The sequence below is a fragment of the Cnephaeus nilssonii genome (genome assembly GCF_951640355.1).
Source record: "Cnephaeus nilssonii genome assembly, chromosome: 11".
In the NCBI taxonomy this organism is placed as follows: Eukaryota; Metazoa; Chordata; class Mammalia; order Chiroptera; family Vespertilionidae; genus Cnephaeus; species Cnephaeus nilssonii.
In genome coordinates, this window is record NC_137082.1 from 81,465,097 (window position 1) to 81,483,767 (window position 18,671).

Here is an 18,671-nt window from a genome sequence, read left to right on the forward strand (position 1 = left end):
TTGGAGTTCAGTGGAGCTCGAGAAGGTCCAGGCAGCTGGAGCTGAGCTGGAACCCTGCTCTGCCAGGAGCTGGGGAAGCAGTCCAGTCAAGAATAGAAGATCCTTCCTCATTTTCTGAGGATTCTGGGACCCCCAGAGCTTGACCCTGCTCTTCTCCAAGATGGCCAGGCCACCAGAGAGAACTCACCTTGAGGCAGGTGCCAGGCAGGGTGGGACCGCCAGAGTGGGATGGGACTGGCTTTCCCACCTGAGAGAGTGAGAGGTTACTAGGGGAGGAGCAGATGATAGGCAAGGCACAAACTGGACTTGGCCAACAGCATTTCCTCCGCCACCTGGACGGGAAGAGTGGCATTGCTAATGTTACCTCTGTGCAGGGCACTGGAGTCCAGTGCATTAGCAGAAAGGAGATCCTACCACCAGACAGTCCAAATCCAACGCTGTCCGTTTGGACTGTCTGATGGTAGGATCTCTTTTCTGCTAATGCACTGGACTCGAGTGCCCGGCAAACAGACCTCTAGCTCCCACTGTCAGTCCCACAAGAGTCCACCAAGTAAGCTTCCAAGAGCTTTCCTTCTCCCCCAGGGTCCACATTTCCATCTGATATTCTACCCAGTGGCCCCAGGATGGGGGAGGGGGTCTCAGCTCTCCATACTGGATGTACTACATGTATGGCTCATGGATCAGCAGCAGCACTAGGGACGCATTAGACAACCCAGGTCAGAACCTAGGGTTTAATAAGATCCTCAGGTGATCCTTATGACCATCAAAATCTGGGGTGCAGGGAGGTCTAGGACCCCAGGCCCTCTGGAGGCCTCTGGTCATGGAGGTGGATCGTCTGTGAACAAGTCTTTTCCTTGTAGGTACTGACAGCCTTCTGGCTGCACTTGGATGAGTTATTATGTTGGCAGGCTCCTCCCCAATGTCTTTCATCATCTTGTCACAACGGGTGGGGAAGGGGAGAAAAGAAGGGACTGGAGGGAGAGGAAACCCATCCTGACACTAAAAATGTAGGAAGGGAAAGGGAGAGGGAAGAAAGAGGGAGGAGGGAAGGAAGCATACGCACAGTCCTTTGTTAAAGGGACCAGGCTACAGAAAGGCCCTGCATCTTCCCCAGCCACTTCTCTGTTTCCTGTCCTGAAAAATCATCCGGGTGGTTCCCCTCTTAGTTTTCCACATGACTAAACCCCACGGGTCTCATCTGATCATACCTCGGGCTGCCTGGCCGCCTCTCCCCAGTTCCTCCAGCACCCACAGAGCCCAGCACGGTGCCGACCTGGGCACGCCGCCCACCCCTCCTCACACCTTTCTTCCCTCACACCCACACCAAGGAGGGTTCTCCGGGGTGGCCTGGCCGAATGCGGGGGCTGGTCTCCAGGCGCTCACAACATGGAAGGGTCCGTCCGGCTCCTGGCCTGCTTGGTGTGCATCCTCCCGATGGGTGAGTTTCCCACTCCTCTCTCGGGCCCGTGCTGGGAACAGGACAGGTGCTCACAAAACCCTCGGTACAGTCTTCTCGCCTTAAGCTCAGTGAAGCTGGGATTAATTACCCAGAGCCTCCAGGCCTGTGGAGGAGGAAGAGCTGCACTCTGGGAGGCTGGGGTGACAGAAGCCAGAAGCTCAAGTCTGGGCTTTGCCTTGTGTTCCAAGTGATGGAGGCAGCCCCTGACTTCTCTGGGCCTGTGTCCCCGCCTGTAGAAAGGCTGCCTGGCCCACCCAGTGCCGTGAGGATCCAGGGAGATAACGGACAAGGAGTGGGAAGGAGAGTCAGGCTCCGAACAGACTTTGGGTGTTGTAACCTCTCACTCTCTCAGGTGGGAAAGCCAGCCCCGCCCCACACAGTGCTTTACGTTGCCATGGGCACTGGCACGCCCCAAGGGGAGCGGAGGAGAGCACACTGAGGTTTGGGGTAAGGATGCAGATGATTTCACGTGGGAAATAGGGCCAGTGAGAGAGGGCACCCTGACCTCCCAGCAGGAACTCCAAAGGGTGAGCGGGAACTCTATGGCAGGCTCAAGTAACAGTGACACCTGGGTCCTTGAGCTCAGTGAGTTAGTGTCCCTGGGAACAGTGTGCCTCACAGGTTGATCCCAGTCCATCTGCATCACAATTCCAGAGGAGAGGGATGCTTGTTAAAATGCAGATATAGCCCTGGCCCGGGTTCTCAGTGGTTAGAACATAGGCCCATGCACCAAAAAGAGCTGTGGGTTTGATTCCCAGTCAAGGGCACATACTTAGGTTGCAGGTTCGATTCTGGCTCTGGTCAGGGCTTGTGCAGGAGGCAACCAATCGATGTGTCTCTCTCACATCAATATTTCCTTCTCTCTTTCTCTCCCTCTTTGTCCTCCCTCTCCCCCTTCCACTCTCTCTAAACATCAATGGGGAAAAAAATATCCTTGGGTGAGGCTTAAACACACCTACACACACACACACACACACACACACACACAAATGCAGATACTTCAGCTCTACCCCAGACCTGTGGAACCACATGATCAGGCAGCAGGGCCCAGGAATCTGCATTCTTCCACCATCACCTTGAGTGATTCTGATGGTCAGGGCCATCGAGGGAACTGGGATAAATGACAGAGGCCATCCTCGGTGGCCCTCTGTCTGGGCCCCAGCTCTTTTCCTCGATCCCAGCCTGAGAGGTCCTTCCCGTGACCCCTGGACTCCGCATCTGTGTCTGTGAGCACGGTCCCTGCTGCCACGTGCTGCTGGCGACTTCGCTGACATCGTGATGTTCTATGCTGTTAGACAACACACCTTGTGTGGGGTCCTGTCGCCAGGGCTGGATGATAAACTCGCACCCCTTCAGCTCCTTCCCTCCCCCTCTACCAGAGCCCAGGCAGGTCTGCGTGGAACAGGAAGAGGAAGTGCCCACACAACTCTAAGTGCTGGCACTTTAGTTAGTAACTCACGTGAGCCTCAGAACCCAGTGGGGAAGGAGCTATTCTATTCCCTTTTCACAGAGGGAAACTGACGCACAGAGAGCTTTGGTGAGTGACGGGGGAAAGGGGGGGCGGGGTGGTGGAGCTGAGGTTAGAACCATAGACTGGACCCCACACACACTGCCCGCTGTCCCCTGCACAGAGCCCTATGGCGGGGGCTCATGGGGAAGGGGCTTTTCTCCCAAGTGGGCTGAACTCAGCCATCTTTCTGGGGTGCTTTAAGGTTGGGTCCCACATAGAGGGTAGGAGCTGGAAGAGGTGGCCCTGCCCAGACCCGGGACTGATAGGAGAGCAGCAGTACAGGACCTGAGTGCTGACATCAGATGTGGCTTTGAATCCTGGCTCTGCTGTTTATTGGCTGTGTGGCCCTGGGCAGGCTTCCTGACTTCTCTGAGCCCCGATAAAGGGGTGTCCCTGCCACCTCACGGTGGTGACGTGAAGGACAGCTGGATCCTGGAGGACAGGCCCCGCACAGCTCCTGGCCCTCGGTGGTTATGCAGTAAGTGGCGTGAAAGGCTGCAGAAGGCACACAGCTTCGAGAGAAGCGAGGTATGGGGGTGTTCGTGTTTTGCTTGGGTTTGTTTCCCTCCTGCTGAGGGTCAGCTGCTATGAGTCAGTTAAGCACAAGAGTTAGAGGAAGCATGCGCGGTCACATGTTCCAGAACAAGCCCGACCCACACCAGTGCTCCAGCTGTGTGTGAAGATGGTGCAGAAGGCTGAGCCACGTGTGTGCGCCTTATGGGGAGGGACCCTGTTGTTCTCAGTGGCAGCTGCCTCACTGCTGAAACCCACAGGTCCGTAGCTAAGGTGAGTGGGGTCCCACTTTCTGAAACTACTCTGATGACGGTCACCTGTGAGCCCCTCCACGTGGCTGCGGGACTGGGCAGGAGGCTCCGGGGCTTGGCTGCGATGTGAGAGCCCAAAGGGCTGCACGACCAAGGCCACAGTCACATCCTGTCCACACTCTGAGCGTGGGGCCCAGGGCAGGCTGCTGGCAAAAGTGAATGGATGAAGCTGGTCCACAATCCCCCCCCCCCACTTCCCCTGCCCTTCTCCCTCTTCACGTCACCCACTCAGCACCCCAGCACCCAGTGCTCTGGGCAGGCCCTCATCTCCAGGCGGTCCCCACACATTCCCCTTGTCTTTCCCCAAGTTCTCCCCGCAAATCTGCTTTTAGAAAGTGGGAGATGCCAAGGAATGGGGGAGGTGGACACTGGTCTGGGCTCTGACCACTTGGGCGGCCTTGTGCAAGTGCCCAGTCGGTCCACAAATCTCTGATAAGCAGGTTTTGCAATCACAGCAGCTGTCATCCTCGGGGACTTCTGTGCTGGACCTTTGACGAGCAGCTCATTGACTCTTCCCCACAGCCCTGCAGAGTGAGGACCCTTGTCCCTGATTTAGGGAGGTCAGGTGACTCCGGGATGTCACAGCCTGGATGTGAACTGGAGTCGCCTGTGTGCAGTGGTGGTGAGCCTGGGCCAAAGCGTGGCGCTCTGAGGAATGTAGTTGACGAGCTCTGAGTCACTGAAGAAAAAGGCCAGGCCATCGCAGACTCACCCAGGCTGTGGGATGCCCATGCGGGGTGCAGGTAACGTCAGGGAGGAGGTGGCTGCATCGTGGGTCCAGGAGGAACGGGAAGGGTTAGGGAGCCAGGATGCGTCTGCTGCTGCTGGTGGCTACTCTGGTCAGCAGCTGGATGGAGAAGCCCTACCCGGGGAGGAGGAGGAGTGAAGGAGAACAGGGCCCTGGAGGAGGCGAGGAGTGCGGACAGGGACAGGCTGAATCAGAACTCTGAAGAGCAGCGTCCTGTGGTGGACGCGGGCCCCAGGACAGTGGCTCTGCATCTCACTCAGCTCAGGTGAGCAGCCAAAGAGGCCAGGGTGTGGGGGGAAGCCGGGATAACCTGAGGGCAGACGGAGACCCACAGGCCCTGTACTCGCACATCAGTGTACCTCACCCCTTCCCTAGACCCTTCTGGATCTGGTTCTCACTGAAGGATGGAATTCCTGTTTCCACTCCCTCCTCTCCCCTCTGGACTCCACCCCTTTCTCGTCTTTTCTCCACTGATAACCTATCTGGACAGCGTGCAGGCTCAGAAAGAGGGGCAGGAGGGAATTGGAAGAAAGGCAATGTTCCCCTGCTCAACCCACACACACCTAACTGGTGAGGTTGGTGGCCACGATGAACATTTCTCCCTGCTCCCTCTCCTGACCCTCCAGGTGTCACCGTGCCTGAGAGGCCACCATTGGAGTCATTCCCTGAGAACACCCTTGTTGACATGCCCAGTGTCCCCGGGGAGGGTAGCCCTGCACACACAGCTGACTCATCAGATTAGCTGCCTGTCGACGGCCGGCCACCACGGGAGCAGTACCTCTGAGTGCCTCTGAGAGCTGCGAGGCTATCCCTCCCGAGGTCCATGCTGACTGCCCACGTGGTGTCATCCTTCCCCCTCCCAAGTCCACAACTTGTTTCCTCCAAAATGTCACATAAAACCCACCCAGCAGACCTATTCTTGTTAAAGCACCCTTCTGTGAGGGCGCTCACCCCACTGGCCATTGTCCCACCAGGACCACCTGGGGCTCACTTTCCTGTCTGTGGCCCACAGACAGCAACTGGCCCACATTCTGTGATGAGACCGATAAGCGGTTTTCTCTATAGTTCACATGAGCAGACTAGCACAGAGCCCACTGCCAGTGGCCTCCAGAGAGGCTCCGGGCACGTTCCTGCTCCCCCCTCACCAAGGAACTGGTAGAATTCTTGGTCAATGGCAGCCAAAACCAAGGTTTCTATTTCTGATCCATCCAGATGCCCCTTCTGCCATCCAGGTTCTGCGGATGTGCATGGGGCTTTGGGATAACAAGTCCAGGGTGACTCAACTACCCCTCAGTTGAGTTGTGGTTATGGTGACGCAGGAGCTGGTGCCCAATATTGCAGCCCAGCCCTTCCCGGCTGAGCACTAGTCACCATGAGGGAACGATGTGGAGAGTTTGGTAAATGATGGTGCGGGGGCATCAAGGCCCAGATGCATCTGTCAATCGCCAAGTTTTCTGGATACCTAATGGCTTATTTTTAGAAATATGTCTTTTAATTTAAAAAGACATATTTCCAAAATACTTGACTTCCTTATCAAATTTATCCAAATGTTATTTTCAGAATAGACTTTTAGACTGAAAAGTCACCTTAGTAAACATCGAGACATCATTTCACAGATGAGCCCACTGAGGCCAGAGAGCTGTGGGGACTTGCCTAAAGTCACAAAGTCAGGTTCAGTCTGGCCTGGGCTAGCGCCCAAAACAGATGCCTGATCCCCCACCTGGGGGCTCACCTCTCATGGCAATGAACCTCCCCAAGGTGACTCGGGTCACAGCTGCAGGCATGTGTCACACAGCCTGCTGCAGGTCACGGTGCCTGAAGACCCCCTGCCCTCACTCCTTTTTAAAGGTCTCTTTCGTGCTGAACTTTTGGCGTTTCCGTCCTGGGTCCTGAGCTGTCTTTTCATCGTGTTCACTGGCTCCTTCCTCCCAGGATGTCAGCTGTCTTTTCTTGCTGCTTTCAATGGGCCTGAAAACACAATCCATTTTCCAGCTTTTCACTTTGTAGTTCCCTAAGCGGGGGTGCTAACCAAATAGACCTGTCAGACCTGTGTGTAAATGAAAAGCAAACGGTGGCTGAGCAATGGCCAGACTATAAACATACGGAGGAGGGCCATTAATTGTCACAGTAATTGCATCCCCAACACAATGTCTAGCACACAATTGGCCCTCAATGAGTAGTTATTGAGTGAATAAATACACAAAGAAATGACTGGCTACCAGGTGAGTTAAGGGCAAGGGCTAGGCCAGTGGTCGGCAAACTGCGGCTCGTGAGCCACATGCGGCTCTTTGGCCCCTTGAGTGTGGCTCGTCCACAAAATACCACGTGCGGGCGCGCACGTACAGTGCAATTGAAACTTTGTGGCCCATGCGCAGAAGTCGGTTTTCGGCTCTCAAAAGAAATTTCAATCGTTGTATTGTTGATATTTGGCTCTGTTGACTAATGAGTTTGCCGACCACTGGGCTAGGCTATTGAATTTCCTGTGGTCTAAAATGCCAAATCCAGTTGCAAATGGTGCAATGTTAGGATATCAATGTGTCTTAACCCTTTGCACTCGCTTGCTTTTTTCTCGATTCCTTTATTCTACTCGGGATTTAATTTTTTAAATACCCCAGATTTTACAAAGCGCGGCAGTAGAATAAAAAACTGGAGTTTCTTTTCATACAAACTTATTTATTTGGATTTTTTTATATTTCAAATTATTGATACATTCAAAGAGTATAAAAAGAGCTGCTACCGATGCTAACCGTGTTGAGTCACACTCGACATCCGAGTGCAAATTAACCCCCTGCTGCCTCACCCTGGGTTATATGCCCACACACTCCTCCACTGGTCAGCACTCTCCGCCCTACCCCCTTCCAACCTCACCCCTTTGCAGGGCTAGTGAACGGAGGGAGCTAACAGCCATTGAGCCTTTGCTGAGTGGCAGGCACTGTGATCTACAGAGATTTCATTCAATCCTCAATCCTATGAGAAAGGTATTGTGCTCCCCTTTCTGCCACAGAGAAGCCTGAATGAGACCTGGGCCTTTTAAGAAACTCACCCAAACATCTCCTACTACGCGAATGAGCCTAGAACTGTGCAGGCACAGACTGGGTGCTTGATACACGTCTGAAGAGAGAATGACCCCAAGTAAGATTGTCGCCCCAGGCTTAGCTGTGCCAAAGCTGAAGTACTTTCCACCATGCCCTGTGGCCCACCACTGAGGGGAGGCACGTTGGACAATGGGAAGAACATGGGCCTCCCGTTGACCCCAGAGGTTGACAGACCTGAGATAAGGAAATTAAAGATCCTATAAGAAAGGGTGGTGTCTTCCCGCCCCTGTCCTAAGAGACAGGAGACTGTGCGTGAGCTGCCAGAGAGAATGGTAAATGTCACAGGATGCTGGGAGCTTGGATTCCTGCCAAAGCAAATGCATCTGTACCCGGGGCAATTCCTGCCAACCCCGAGTCCCCTGGGGGGATTCATCCAAAGGTCTCCGTGTGAGAGGGCGTCCTACAGCAGGTAAACAGGAAACCCAGGTTCCGGCCCCCAGCCCTACCGGGAGCCAAGAGGTAACACTTGGTGAAGGCCTCTGTGTGCCCTCTCTGTGCCTACAGCAGAACCCCAGCGGGGGAAGCCCCCTCCCCCTCCCCCGCCCCACCTCATCTGCGTCACACTTCAGGGTGAATCCAAACCTCTGAGGGCAAAGCCTCAGGCTCTGCTTCTCTCTGCTTCTGGTTAGTCAGATGACCTGGCCATGTCACTTGTGCTTTCTGAGCCCCAATCCTCACCCCACCCCCATCTCTAAAAAGAGGCTAGCCCGGCTGGTGTGGTTCCGTGGTGGAGCGTTGACCTATGAACCAGGAGGTCATGGTTCAGTTCTCAGTCAGGGCACATGCCTGGCTTGATCCCCAGTGTGGGGCATGCAGGAAGCAGCCCATCAATGATTCTCTCTCATCATTGATCTCTCTCTCCCTCTCTCTTCCTCTCTGAAATCAATAAAAATATATTTTAAAAAATAAATAATAAAAAGGGGCTAATGACAGTCTCTCACGGGGTTGTTGTGCATATGAAATGAAATGAGGTATGTCCCCCAAGGAGCCCCCAAAGCACTATGAACTCTGTCCCCCTAAACTCCGCATGTCCTGCAACCTCTCTGTTGATGGTCTGCCTTCGGCGTTACCCTTTGCCTAGACGGCCTTCAATCCACCCCGAGGCTTAGTAACATCCCACTCCTTTCTCAAGGCTCTGCCGAAATGGGTCTCCTCTCTCATGGGTCCTCCACTCCCTGCCTGCCTACTATCTGCACAATGCCTCTCCCCCACGATGTGCCCAGCCATTCCTGCCAGCCGGATCACCCTCCCACTGTCATGGCAACTGCATTACTTACTAGGTGACATGGCACTGTGCTGGGCAGTAACACAAGTATGACCACGCACACATGGGTCCTGCCCTCCCAGAGCTTCTGGGTACCTGGGCGAGACACAGAGTGAACAGGCAATGCCCACGCAGAGGAAGTACCTCTGCCAGCCCTGCGGCACAGGGTAGGGCAGGACCCATGTTCCACACCCAGGCTTGGGCCTCAAGGAAGGCCTCCCACTGTAGGCAGACTCAGAGGAGACCTGGGGGTGGTGAGGAGGGAGCTGGTGAGTGAAAGGGCCCAGAACCATGCTCAGACAAAGGGAACCCTGTGTCTCATTAGAGCACCTGGCAGGCAGTGGTGTAATTATGTGTTCCCAGATCCCCTCCCTTCCTGAGCTGTGAGCTCCAGCAGGCTGGTAAATCTTCCTGTTGATCTTTGTAACCCCCTCTCCTATCCCAGTGCCTGGCTTAGCGTGGGGACGTGTCCGATAAGTGTTTGCTAATTGATAAATGAACAAGAACAAACAATACCTGGGGGATCTGGGATGCCTGTGAGATGCAGGGGGTCAGAGGAGGCTGAAGTTACAGAGGGTGGGAAATGCAGGGCTAAGTCTCGAGAGCGGGAAGATGCTTTCTGCAGCTGGGAGTACTGACTGAACCAGCAAAACCTCAGAAGGTTTCTCAAATTTGATTATTAACAACTGAGCAAACAAGCTCTTACTCAGGATAATTGTCAAATCCTCCATTTGGGTTCAAAAGCGTAATTCCACTTGTCCGGAAGAAAAGAGATTTGGCTTAGCAGATTAGGTGGGGGGGGAAATAAAGAACTTGTGGTTTTATTTGATCGAAAGCTCAGCACAAGGGCAAAGTGAGGTTGTATATGAGGCACAACTCACAAAACCCGATTCGACCCCACTCTGCAGGCCCAGCACACCTGGAGCCCATATCTAGAGCCCGGGTCAGGACACTGCACTGCAGGAAAGTACTGAGCAGGCAGTGGGAATGGGGAGGGGCGGGGGGGCGGGGGGGGGGGGGGACTGGGACCTTCACCAGAAAAGAGAAGGCTTAAGGGGTCTGGTAGCCATGATAGGCTTCTGGAAGGGCTGTCACGGGGAGGGGGTGTGCAATGCTCCACGCATTAGTGGCAGTCACGTGGTGGTGTAGACAGATTCTGTGCAGGAGGAATGCTCTAACCTGTGGATGGTTCAGAGAGAGATGATTCCCGCCAGGGTCTATGTCAGGCTACCTGGAAGAGCAAAGAGCACTGGACTTGGCATCAGAAAAGCCGGGTTTCTCCCCCTTTCTGCCTGTGTGCCGCTGGGCCTTCATTTTCGCATCTACAACAATGCTGGCCCTGCTTTTCTCCCTGGGTGTCTTGAGCGTCATGTGACCTGATGTGTGTGAAAGAACTATGTAAATTGCAAAGCCCTTTGGAAATACAAGGGCTGCTATATTGTTCTCTCTAAATATTCTTTTTCGTGAACTGCAGCTGGGCACTAGCTGCGAAGCCTGCCCTCCCTCCTTGGGGAGGCACAACCCCTGGTCTGATCCTCTGAGGACCACACTAACAGCCACCCCCACCCCCAGCCCACAGCTCTCCCAAAGCACATGTTCAATTGCACGGGAGGAACTCACAGCCGCTGTGAGCTGGAGGCAGAGTGAAGCCTCTGGCTCTCACCTGGCCATGCTTCAGAGGCTCACAGCGCAGGAGGTGAGGACGCGGAGTCCAGACAGGGGTGTTTGCCCGGAGCAAGAGGGCAGCATAACTGCCCACCGCGCAGGGCCTCTCAGCTCCCTGTCTGGGCACCAGCCCCTTGGGAAGCCTGCTTGGCTTGGCCTGGATTCTAGAGGAATCTTATCCACCAACTTAACACTTTAGCTTCAAAACATACCACCCCTCCCAGGCCTCAGTTTCCCCTCTATGAATGGGAGTGTTGGTGTCCTTGAATGAGACCGGAGGCCCCATGCCTTTAGCGCAATAGAGTGCTGCTGTGGAGTCAGGCGGGACTGAGTTTGAATGCTGGTTTTGCCACATCCTGGTTGTGTGACCGAAGGCAATTACTTCACCTCCCTGTGCCTCAGTTTCTTAACATGTAATGGGACATAACTATGCTTACCTCTAGGATCACTTGTGAGAACTAAGAGAGATACCACCGGGAACTTGCTCAACACAGAGGTGCACAGTAAGTGCTTTTATTATCCTCACCATCTTGGAGGGGCTGGGACTCTAGCAACCACAGAATCCAGGACTTCTCTGCAGCAGGGCAGGTGCTGGGGTCACTGGGCCTGTTGGCGAGGTGGGACCTCCGGGAGAGAGTGAGGAAATAGTCCCAGGGAAGTGGGGGAGGGTCCAGAAACCTCCCCATCAAGGGAGTCAAGGTTCCAGGAGATGCCTCTAGGCACCCGGTGGGTTTCCAGACCCTTCTTCCGGGGGAGGGGTGTTTCCCGAGTCATGGGTTCCCAGAGGGGGGCGCTTCTAAAGTCCTGGGGTTTTCAGGCCCTGGGGGGGGCGGGGGGGTGTGCTTCCTGAATCATGGGTTTCCAGGGGGTCCCTACGGAGTCCTGGAGATGGTGGGGGGGGCGGCCTCAGCCAGGCCAGGGGCGGGTAAGGCTGAACCGCCGGGCTGCCCCACCCCACCCCCCACCCCCAGGTGCCCCGACGCAGCGCTGGTCCATGCAGCTGCCGGCCGAGGTGAGCGCGGCGGCGGGCGAGGCGGCCGTGCTGCCCTGCACCTTCACGCACCCGCACCGCCACTACGACGGGCCGCTGACGGCCATCTGGCGCGCGGGCGAGCCCTTCGCGGGCCCGCAGGTGTTCCGCTGCGCGGCGGCGCGGGGCAGCGAGCTCTGCCAGACGGCGCTCAGCCTGCACGGCCGCTTCCGCCTGCTGGGCAACCCGCGCCGCAACGACCTCTCGCTGCGCGTGGAGCGCCTCGCCCTGGCCGACGAGGGCCGCTACTTCTGCCGCGTGGAGTTCGCGGGCGACATCCACGACCGCTACGAGAGCCGCCACGGCGTCCGGCTGCACGTGACCGGTGAGCGCGGGGCGGGGCTGCGGGGCGAGGCGGCAACCTTCCGCCCTCCCGTCCCCCCCCCCCCCCCCCCCCCCCGCCCCTCTCTCGGGGCTTACTAGGTGCCGGGCACTGTGCGCGCCGCGGGGACAGGAAGGGGATCCGTACACACTCCTTTCTCCCGAGCGGGGCCTCACACTTGGCAGTGGTTAGGGGGCCACCGGGGACTCTGTCACACGTGCACATCCTGGCCCCGAAGGGCTAGGCGGGCCCCGGAATGGGCATTGTGGAGAAGCCCTCGGGGAGTTAAGTCCCCAGTAGCTCCAAGTCCAGGGGAGAGAAGAATTAGTGAACGACAACCCTAAATAGGACAGCAGGGCTGCCCTGGGGTGAGCGCTGTGTGCTCTGGAGGGCACCCGCGTCCTCTGGGGGGCGCACTGGCTAGACGCCGGGGTATGGAGATGTGGGAACCAGCGTCCCCGCCCCTAGAGCAGCGGTTCTCATCCCGGGCTGCGCATTGGGAATTGCCTGCACAGCTTTAAAAATCCGGGACCTGTTAGGGTCCTGGGCGGGGCTGTCCGGGAGTTTGGGGTTGGAGTCTGACCCTCCCAAGAACTTGGCACGTGCCTCGGGCTGGCTGCACGCCCCTCTGAGAGCATTTCAGCTTCCTCCCAGGGGGCACCTGCCTAACACAGGCCCGTGGGTGCGGAGCATCAGCCTCCACTCTAGCTCCGGGTGAGGTTGCCTGGAGGCGGGAGGTGCCCTTGAGATCGCACCGGCAGACTGCCCCCCACCCAGCGCCACCCCGATCATAAGGACTATGTAGTGAGCATTTACCACGGGCCAGGCCCTAGTCCAAGCGCCCTGCACGTATTAACTTGCCACATCTTCCCTCCGACCCCATAAGGTAAGTGAGCTGCATTTTACACCTGGGGAAACGGAGGCACAGAGCGGCGGCAGAGTTTGACCAGGGCCACACCTGTATTGGACCCAGGCAGGCTGGTGCCCAAGTGCCCACTCCCTCTCCCCCCCCCCCCCCCCCCGCCTCCTTTACGCGCTGCTCCCACCTCGTCCTCCTTTCTGGGCGAGAAAAGGAGACCGAGGAGGGCACCTTTGCTCCTGGCCGGCCGCACCCTCTGACCGCGGTTCGCTCTCTTCCCCGCCCCACTGGCCGCCGCCCGCAGCCGCCCCGCGGATCATCAATATATCGGTGCTGCCGGGGCCCACGCACGCCTTCCGAGCGCTCTGCACGGCCGAAGGGGAGCCGCCGCCCGCCCTCACCTGGTCCGGCCCGGCCCTGGGCAACCGCTCCACCGCCGCGCGGGGCCCGGGTCAGGGGGTTGGCCACCAGGTGACCGCCGAGCTGCCCGCGCTGGCCCAAGACGGTCGCTACACGTGCACGGCCTCCAACAGCCTGGGCCGCGCCGAGGCCAGCGTCTACTTGTTCCGCTTCCACGGCGCCTCCAAGGCCTCCACCGTCGCCCTCCTGCTCGGCGCGCTCGGCCTCAAGGCACTGCTGCTGCTGGGCGCGCTGGCCGCCTGCACCAGCCGCCGCCGCCTAGGTGGGTGCGCCTGGGCCGAAGTGGGTGCTAGGGGAGCGGCGGGGCGGGGGCTCTCCTTTTAGGGAAGACCCTCAGGCTGACCACCTGGCATGACACAACCAAAACATCGTTTTTGCGCCTGTGCATCCCCCCTCCATTACCTCTACCTGCATCCAACCCAGGAGCTGGGAACCAGCGTGAACCCACTTTACAATCAGGAAGCCGAGGCCAGCAAGGCGAAGGGACTCACCTCTAGCCTGGAGTCACAGTGCTAGACACCAGTCAGTGTGGTTCTGGGGCCCTTCCCTGTACCACCCCCATAAAGGACGCCTCCCTAGCTCTCTGACCACACAGAGGCTGGGCGAATAGCACCATTCCACTAGTGACAGCAGCAGCGGGAGGACCTGCTAGCGCTGTGTGGTTCTCACAATAGAGGTGAATAAAACGCAGTTCCCCGCCCTTGGCCCTGGAATGGGGTGAGGAGTGAGCAGGTGCTTGCAGGCTCAGAAGTGTGTCCTAGAGTCCAGGCACTGGGAGCTCAGGGCGTGCATGCATCACTCTGGGGGGCACCTGGGTGGGGCCAGGAAGGAGGGTGTTCTACAAGTGAGGCGAGAGGGAGATGAACTGTAAGGAGGCATGAGCCAGGAGGACAAGGGGCTAGAGCCGTGGTCGGCAAATTGCGGCTCGCGAGCCACATGCGGCTCTTTGGCCCCTTGAGTGTGGCTCTTCCACAAAATACCAAGGCCTGGTTGAGTCTATTTTGAAGAAGTGGCGTTAGAAGAAGTTTAAGTTTAAAAAATTTGGCTCTCAAAAGAAATTTCAATCGTTGTACTGTTGATATTTGGCTCTGTTGACTTATGAGTTTGCCGACCACTAGCTGCTAGAGTATTCCCAGCGGAGGGAACAGCATGCACAGAAGTGTGGAAGGGTGAAGAGCAGGGAGCTGCAGTGGGCCCTACATTGCTCCTGGGCTGGAGGGGAAATTTGCTTCTGTGCCCCAAAGAGGGGACTTCCCAGAGCCACTCAGACCACCCAGGCCAATAGCACCAGCCTCAGATTCTCCTGGGATGAAATCCAAAACTGGTCACTATTGCCCCAGCTGCCATTTTGCCACGGCCACCCTGGCTCTCTTGCTGGTTCTTCAAACTCACCCAGCATTCTGTGCTCGGGGTCCTCAGAAGGGCAGGTTTTTCTATTGGACCGCCCCTCACTCCACCCTTCTCCTCGGTAACTCCTGCTCACCCTTCACGTTACCCTTCACACCCTGCCAGCTTTCCCTTCAGACCACTGTCCACTGTGGGGTGGGGTGGACGGCCAGGCCTGTAGTCTGGAGGCCACCCTGTAGATTCATGCCCTCTCTCTCTTTCTCCCTTTCCCTCACACAGAGGATCCAGTCACCCAGGACACCCCACCACGGTAAGTGAGCTACCTCCCCCACTCCCCCCACACACACACACACACACAAGTTCTGCGCTGCCCTGCCTCCAACCTTGTTAGTGTCCAGGCCCTGGATCAGGGCCCTGACACCCACCTCATCCCTCCTTCCTGCCCCTGGCTGGGCTGTGGTTTGGGAAGTCGGGGACCCCTACCTCCTGTATTGGGTGATCAGCCAACTTTCTCTTGCCCACAGGCCTCAGGCTCAGGAGTCCAATTATGAGAATTTGAACCAGAGGAGCCCGCGGAGTCCACCCGCAGCCACGTGTCCACCACGGGGAGCCCCTCAGACACAGGCATCCGCTTGTGCACCATGAGCTGCAAAGGCCGGCGTGAGGCTTGGCTGGGGCAGCCCTTCCTGGCTCTCAGGCACCTTGGCACCTCCTGGGCGTCAAGACCCCACACAGGGGCTCAGTGGTCTCCGACATGGACATCTGTCTCAGAGCCCCTGTAATATGTCAGTGGGGCCAGCATTTTGAAAGAGTGTGTATATGTCTGTGCATGTGTGAGCTCCATGTGAAACTTCTGGAAAAGCCCTTTTCTTACCTAGAACACCACAGTAGAGCAGGCAGGACACTGGCCATAGGGCCCGAGGCCCAGACTCCATCCTGACTGTCACTCACTTGCTGTGTGGACCAAGCACTTGTTTGTACTGTTTAACATGGACAATAATATTTTCCCCTCCTGGCTGGGAGGACTGTCAAGGTCTGAGGATGTGGAGGGACTTGAGGAAGTGCCAAGCTGTCTACATATGTGAGCGCGACCTTGGGACTTGCAGAGTTTGTTCTCAGACAAGTGCGGCCTCGCTGAGATTTCAAGTTCCAGAGAAGAAGCCTGAGGCCCGGGCAGTGGGGCTGGGGCTGTGCAAAGCGGTGGTCCAAGGAAGAGCGAATCAGCAGTGAGGAGGAGCCTAGTGCCCCTGCCCCCTGGTGTCTCCTCTGAGAGTGCCCCACCCTCTTTGCCCCCCTTGTACCCCACCAGCTGCTCTGCACTGCCTCGAGCTGGGACTCCTGGGAAAAGGAAACCAACACCCATCATCTCAGAGCATCTGGAATCCACTGTCCTCAGGCTGGGAAACCTCACGGGGACTGGGCTGCAGGACCCTGAGGATAAAGCAGCTGCAGCTCTGACCTCTCTACGACCTGCATCCTCCCGGGATGCACAAAGGCACCAGCAGTTTCAACCCGTTTGCCAGGCTGACTTGCAGGGTCCCGCCTTCCACATTCACAAGTCTGTGTGAACTTGTTGATCACTTCCTTGGGGTCAGGCAGAGGGGAGGAGGTGGACTTGGGACCCGGGTGAGCTGGCAAGAGGAAAGGGCCACAGAGATTCCCCCCACAGGGGACTGAAGAGGCAAAGGGAACAAACCCGTTCCTTTGGGACTTTTTCAAATGCTCAAATGGTGGCGCAGAGCAAGCACAGGTCCTCTCTCATGCTTCCCCGGGGAGATGGCCTGAAGGCTGAGGGATTTTACAAGTTAATAAGCGGGGCAGTGATATGAGGTTCCTTCCTCCCCAGAGCCTTCTCCAGGGCAAGTGGGTGAGGGAGGCTCATGGTTAACTGGGATCCATCCAGGAGCCTGTCCGAGCTGTTAAAGGGTCAGAGGAGTTGGCATTTGTACCTTCTAGAATGGGGATGCTTTTGGGCACCTCAAGGGAGAGTCCTGTATCACCAGGGAAGAAATGAAGGACACAGGATGCTGGTCTTGGAACCTCTGCCTGGTCTTTGAGGCCAGTTTCACAGCCAAGAACAATAGTGATAGGAATTATTTCTTATGTGTCTGTTTTGTGCTAGGAATTGGGCCAAATGTTTGAGGGATACAAAAATGAATAAGGTATCAGTCGGGCTGTGGTAACAAACAAACCCCCAAATCACAATGGCTGAAATAGGGCTTATTCTCACCAAAGCTACATGCCCATCACGGATTGTTGGTAGTGGGCGGCAGGGAGGTGGGGGGTGGGCGGGAGTTGCTCATTGTTCTTACTTAGGGATCCACCATCTCTAATGTTGTGGGTTTCTGGGTTGGAGGTAAAAAGAAAGCTCTAGAGCAAGCATGTCAAACTCGCAGCCCGTGGGTTGCATGCCTCATTTATTTGGCCCGTGTTAGCCTTTGAGTTTGACATGTTTGCTCTACAGGGTCTCCCATTGGCCATAAATAATTACATGTCCCACTCCCTCTCAAGGGGCTGGGCAGTGCAGTGGGGACAGCCCTGAGGACTCCATAGTGAATGGGAAATTATTAAGGGCAGCAGTATGCTGGGGGTGCTGTGGGAGCACACAAAAAAGGATGACTGGCCCAAACGTGGGAAGGATTCCTCGAGGGGGGACGTGGAGGGAGTACACAATAGCCATGAAAATGGGGGAGAATGAAGGTTGGGAGGTAGAAAAGAAGGGCACTCTAAGCAGAGGGGACAGTCTGCGCAGAGGCCAGGAGGTTAGACACAGCATGATGTTTAAACAATTGAAAGTTCTGGAGGGCGGGGGTTGGGGTTGCTCATTGTTCTTACAACCAACTTGACAAAAATGAGCCATGTCCAGCATGTATGCATTAAATTGGAGTCTAGTTTATTTGCAGTTTACTTAACCAATTCTCATTTTTTCCTGTTTCTCATCATTATATATATATATAAACATGTCCTTTGTACAAGTGTGTAAAATGCTGAACAATGAAGAAGTGAATATTGCACATTTAATGACCAAAATAAGTTGGATTTTTAAAAATATATATATTTTTATTGATTTCAGAGAGGAGGGGAGCAAGAAAAACATCGATGAGAGAAAATCATTGATCGACTGCCTCCCGCATGTCCCCCGCACCCCGCACTGAGGATCGAGCCCCCAAACCAGGCATATGCCCTGACTGGGAATCAACTGTGACCTCCTGGCTCATAGGTCAATGCTCAACCACTGAGACACGCCAGCCAGGCATTAAGTTGGGTTTTTAAAGGCCACACTAGATATGTGGGAAGGAAAAAAAGGAGTTGAAAACACAGGTGATTTTAAGCTATGGAAAGAAAAATAAGTTCTAACCCTCAGTGCTTATGAGAGATATTACATCTCCCATTAAAAAATAAAAGTTATAATAAATGACATTATCCTCAAATTGGGTCAGTAGTTCATTTTTTTCAAGTGATTGTCATCAGGAATCAGGAACCCAGTCAGACTGAAGGCAACTTCAACTCCAGCTTCTACAGGATGTGGATGCCTTTAAAGAGTGTGAGGACCATCTTGGACCAGAACAAGGTTGGGCCAGTTGTAAGCCAAGAAGTTCACCCAGCTTGGCAAGGATGGAAGATCAGAGCAGAGGGTACTTCTTTAAAAAGCAAAACACCCATTTCCAATATTTTGCTTAAGAAGACAATGTTAACTGAGCAGGAAAAAATCAACTACTGCCTCAAAATAAGCTGTCATGTTGGCCCAAAATGAAGAGCGGGCAGCTTTAAAGGTGAAGCACAAAGCGCCTCATTGTTGGACCCGTCATGCGGATGGCTAAGGAGGCCAGTCTTTGGCAGCAACTGATGTGAAACTGAGGCCTGGAGTTTGCACTCAGCACTAACTGAATGTGCCAACCCCAGGGCACAGCTGCTGAGGGCCGATGCCGCCAGAGAGGCCAGGGCAGTGAACTTGGCTGCTTGGCCCACACTAGTGTGACCACCCTCCAGGGAAGGGACCAGGCGAGGGCACAGAATGTAGGAGGCACACTCTTGGCATCTGCGGGCGAGTGATGCTTAAATTTGAGCCCCAGGCGACTTGGGGACACACGAAGGGGTGGGTCCTGCCCCCATCGTGCTGAGCAGACA

General features: G+C 55.8%; 1 protein-coding gene across 1 annotated transcript; it reads left to right on the top strand.

The window, feature by feature from the left end:
* Positions 1–1,386: 1,386 nt before the first annotated feature.
* Positions 1,387–16,732, top strand: SIGLEC15 (sialic acid binding Ig like lectin 15; the record flags this gene model as incomplete). The annotated part of the gene is made up of 6 exons (XM_079784872.1): positions 1,387–1,438; positions 11,009–11,068; positions 11,537–11,920; positions 13,081–13,458; positions 14,823–14,853; positions 15,068–16,732. The coding sequence occupies 6 exons, from the start codon at positions 1,387–1,389 to the stop codon at positions 15,186–15,188; spliced, it is 1,026 nt and encodes a 341-aa protein (XP_079640998.1). The 3' UTR covers positions 15,189–16,732.
* Positions 16,733–18,671: the final 1,939 nt, after the last annotated feature.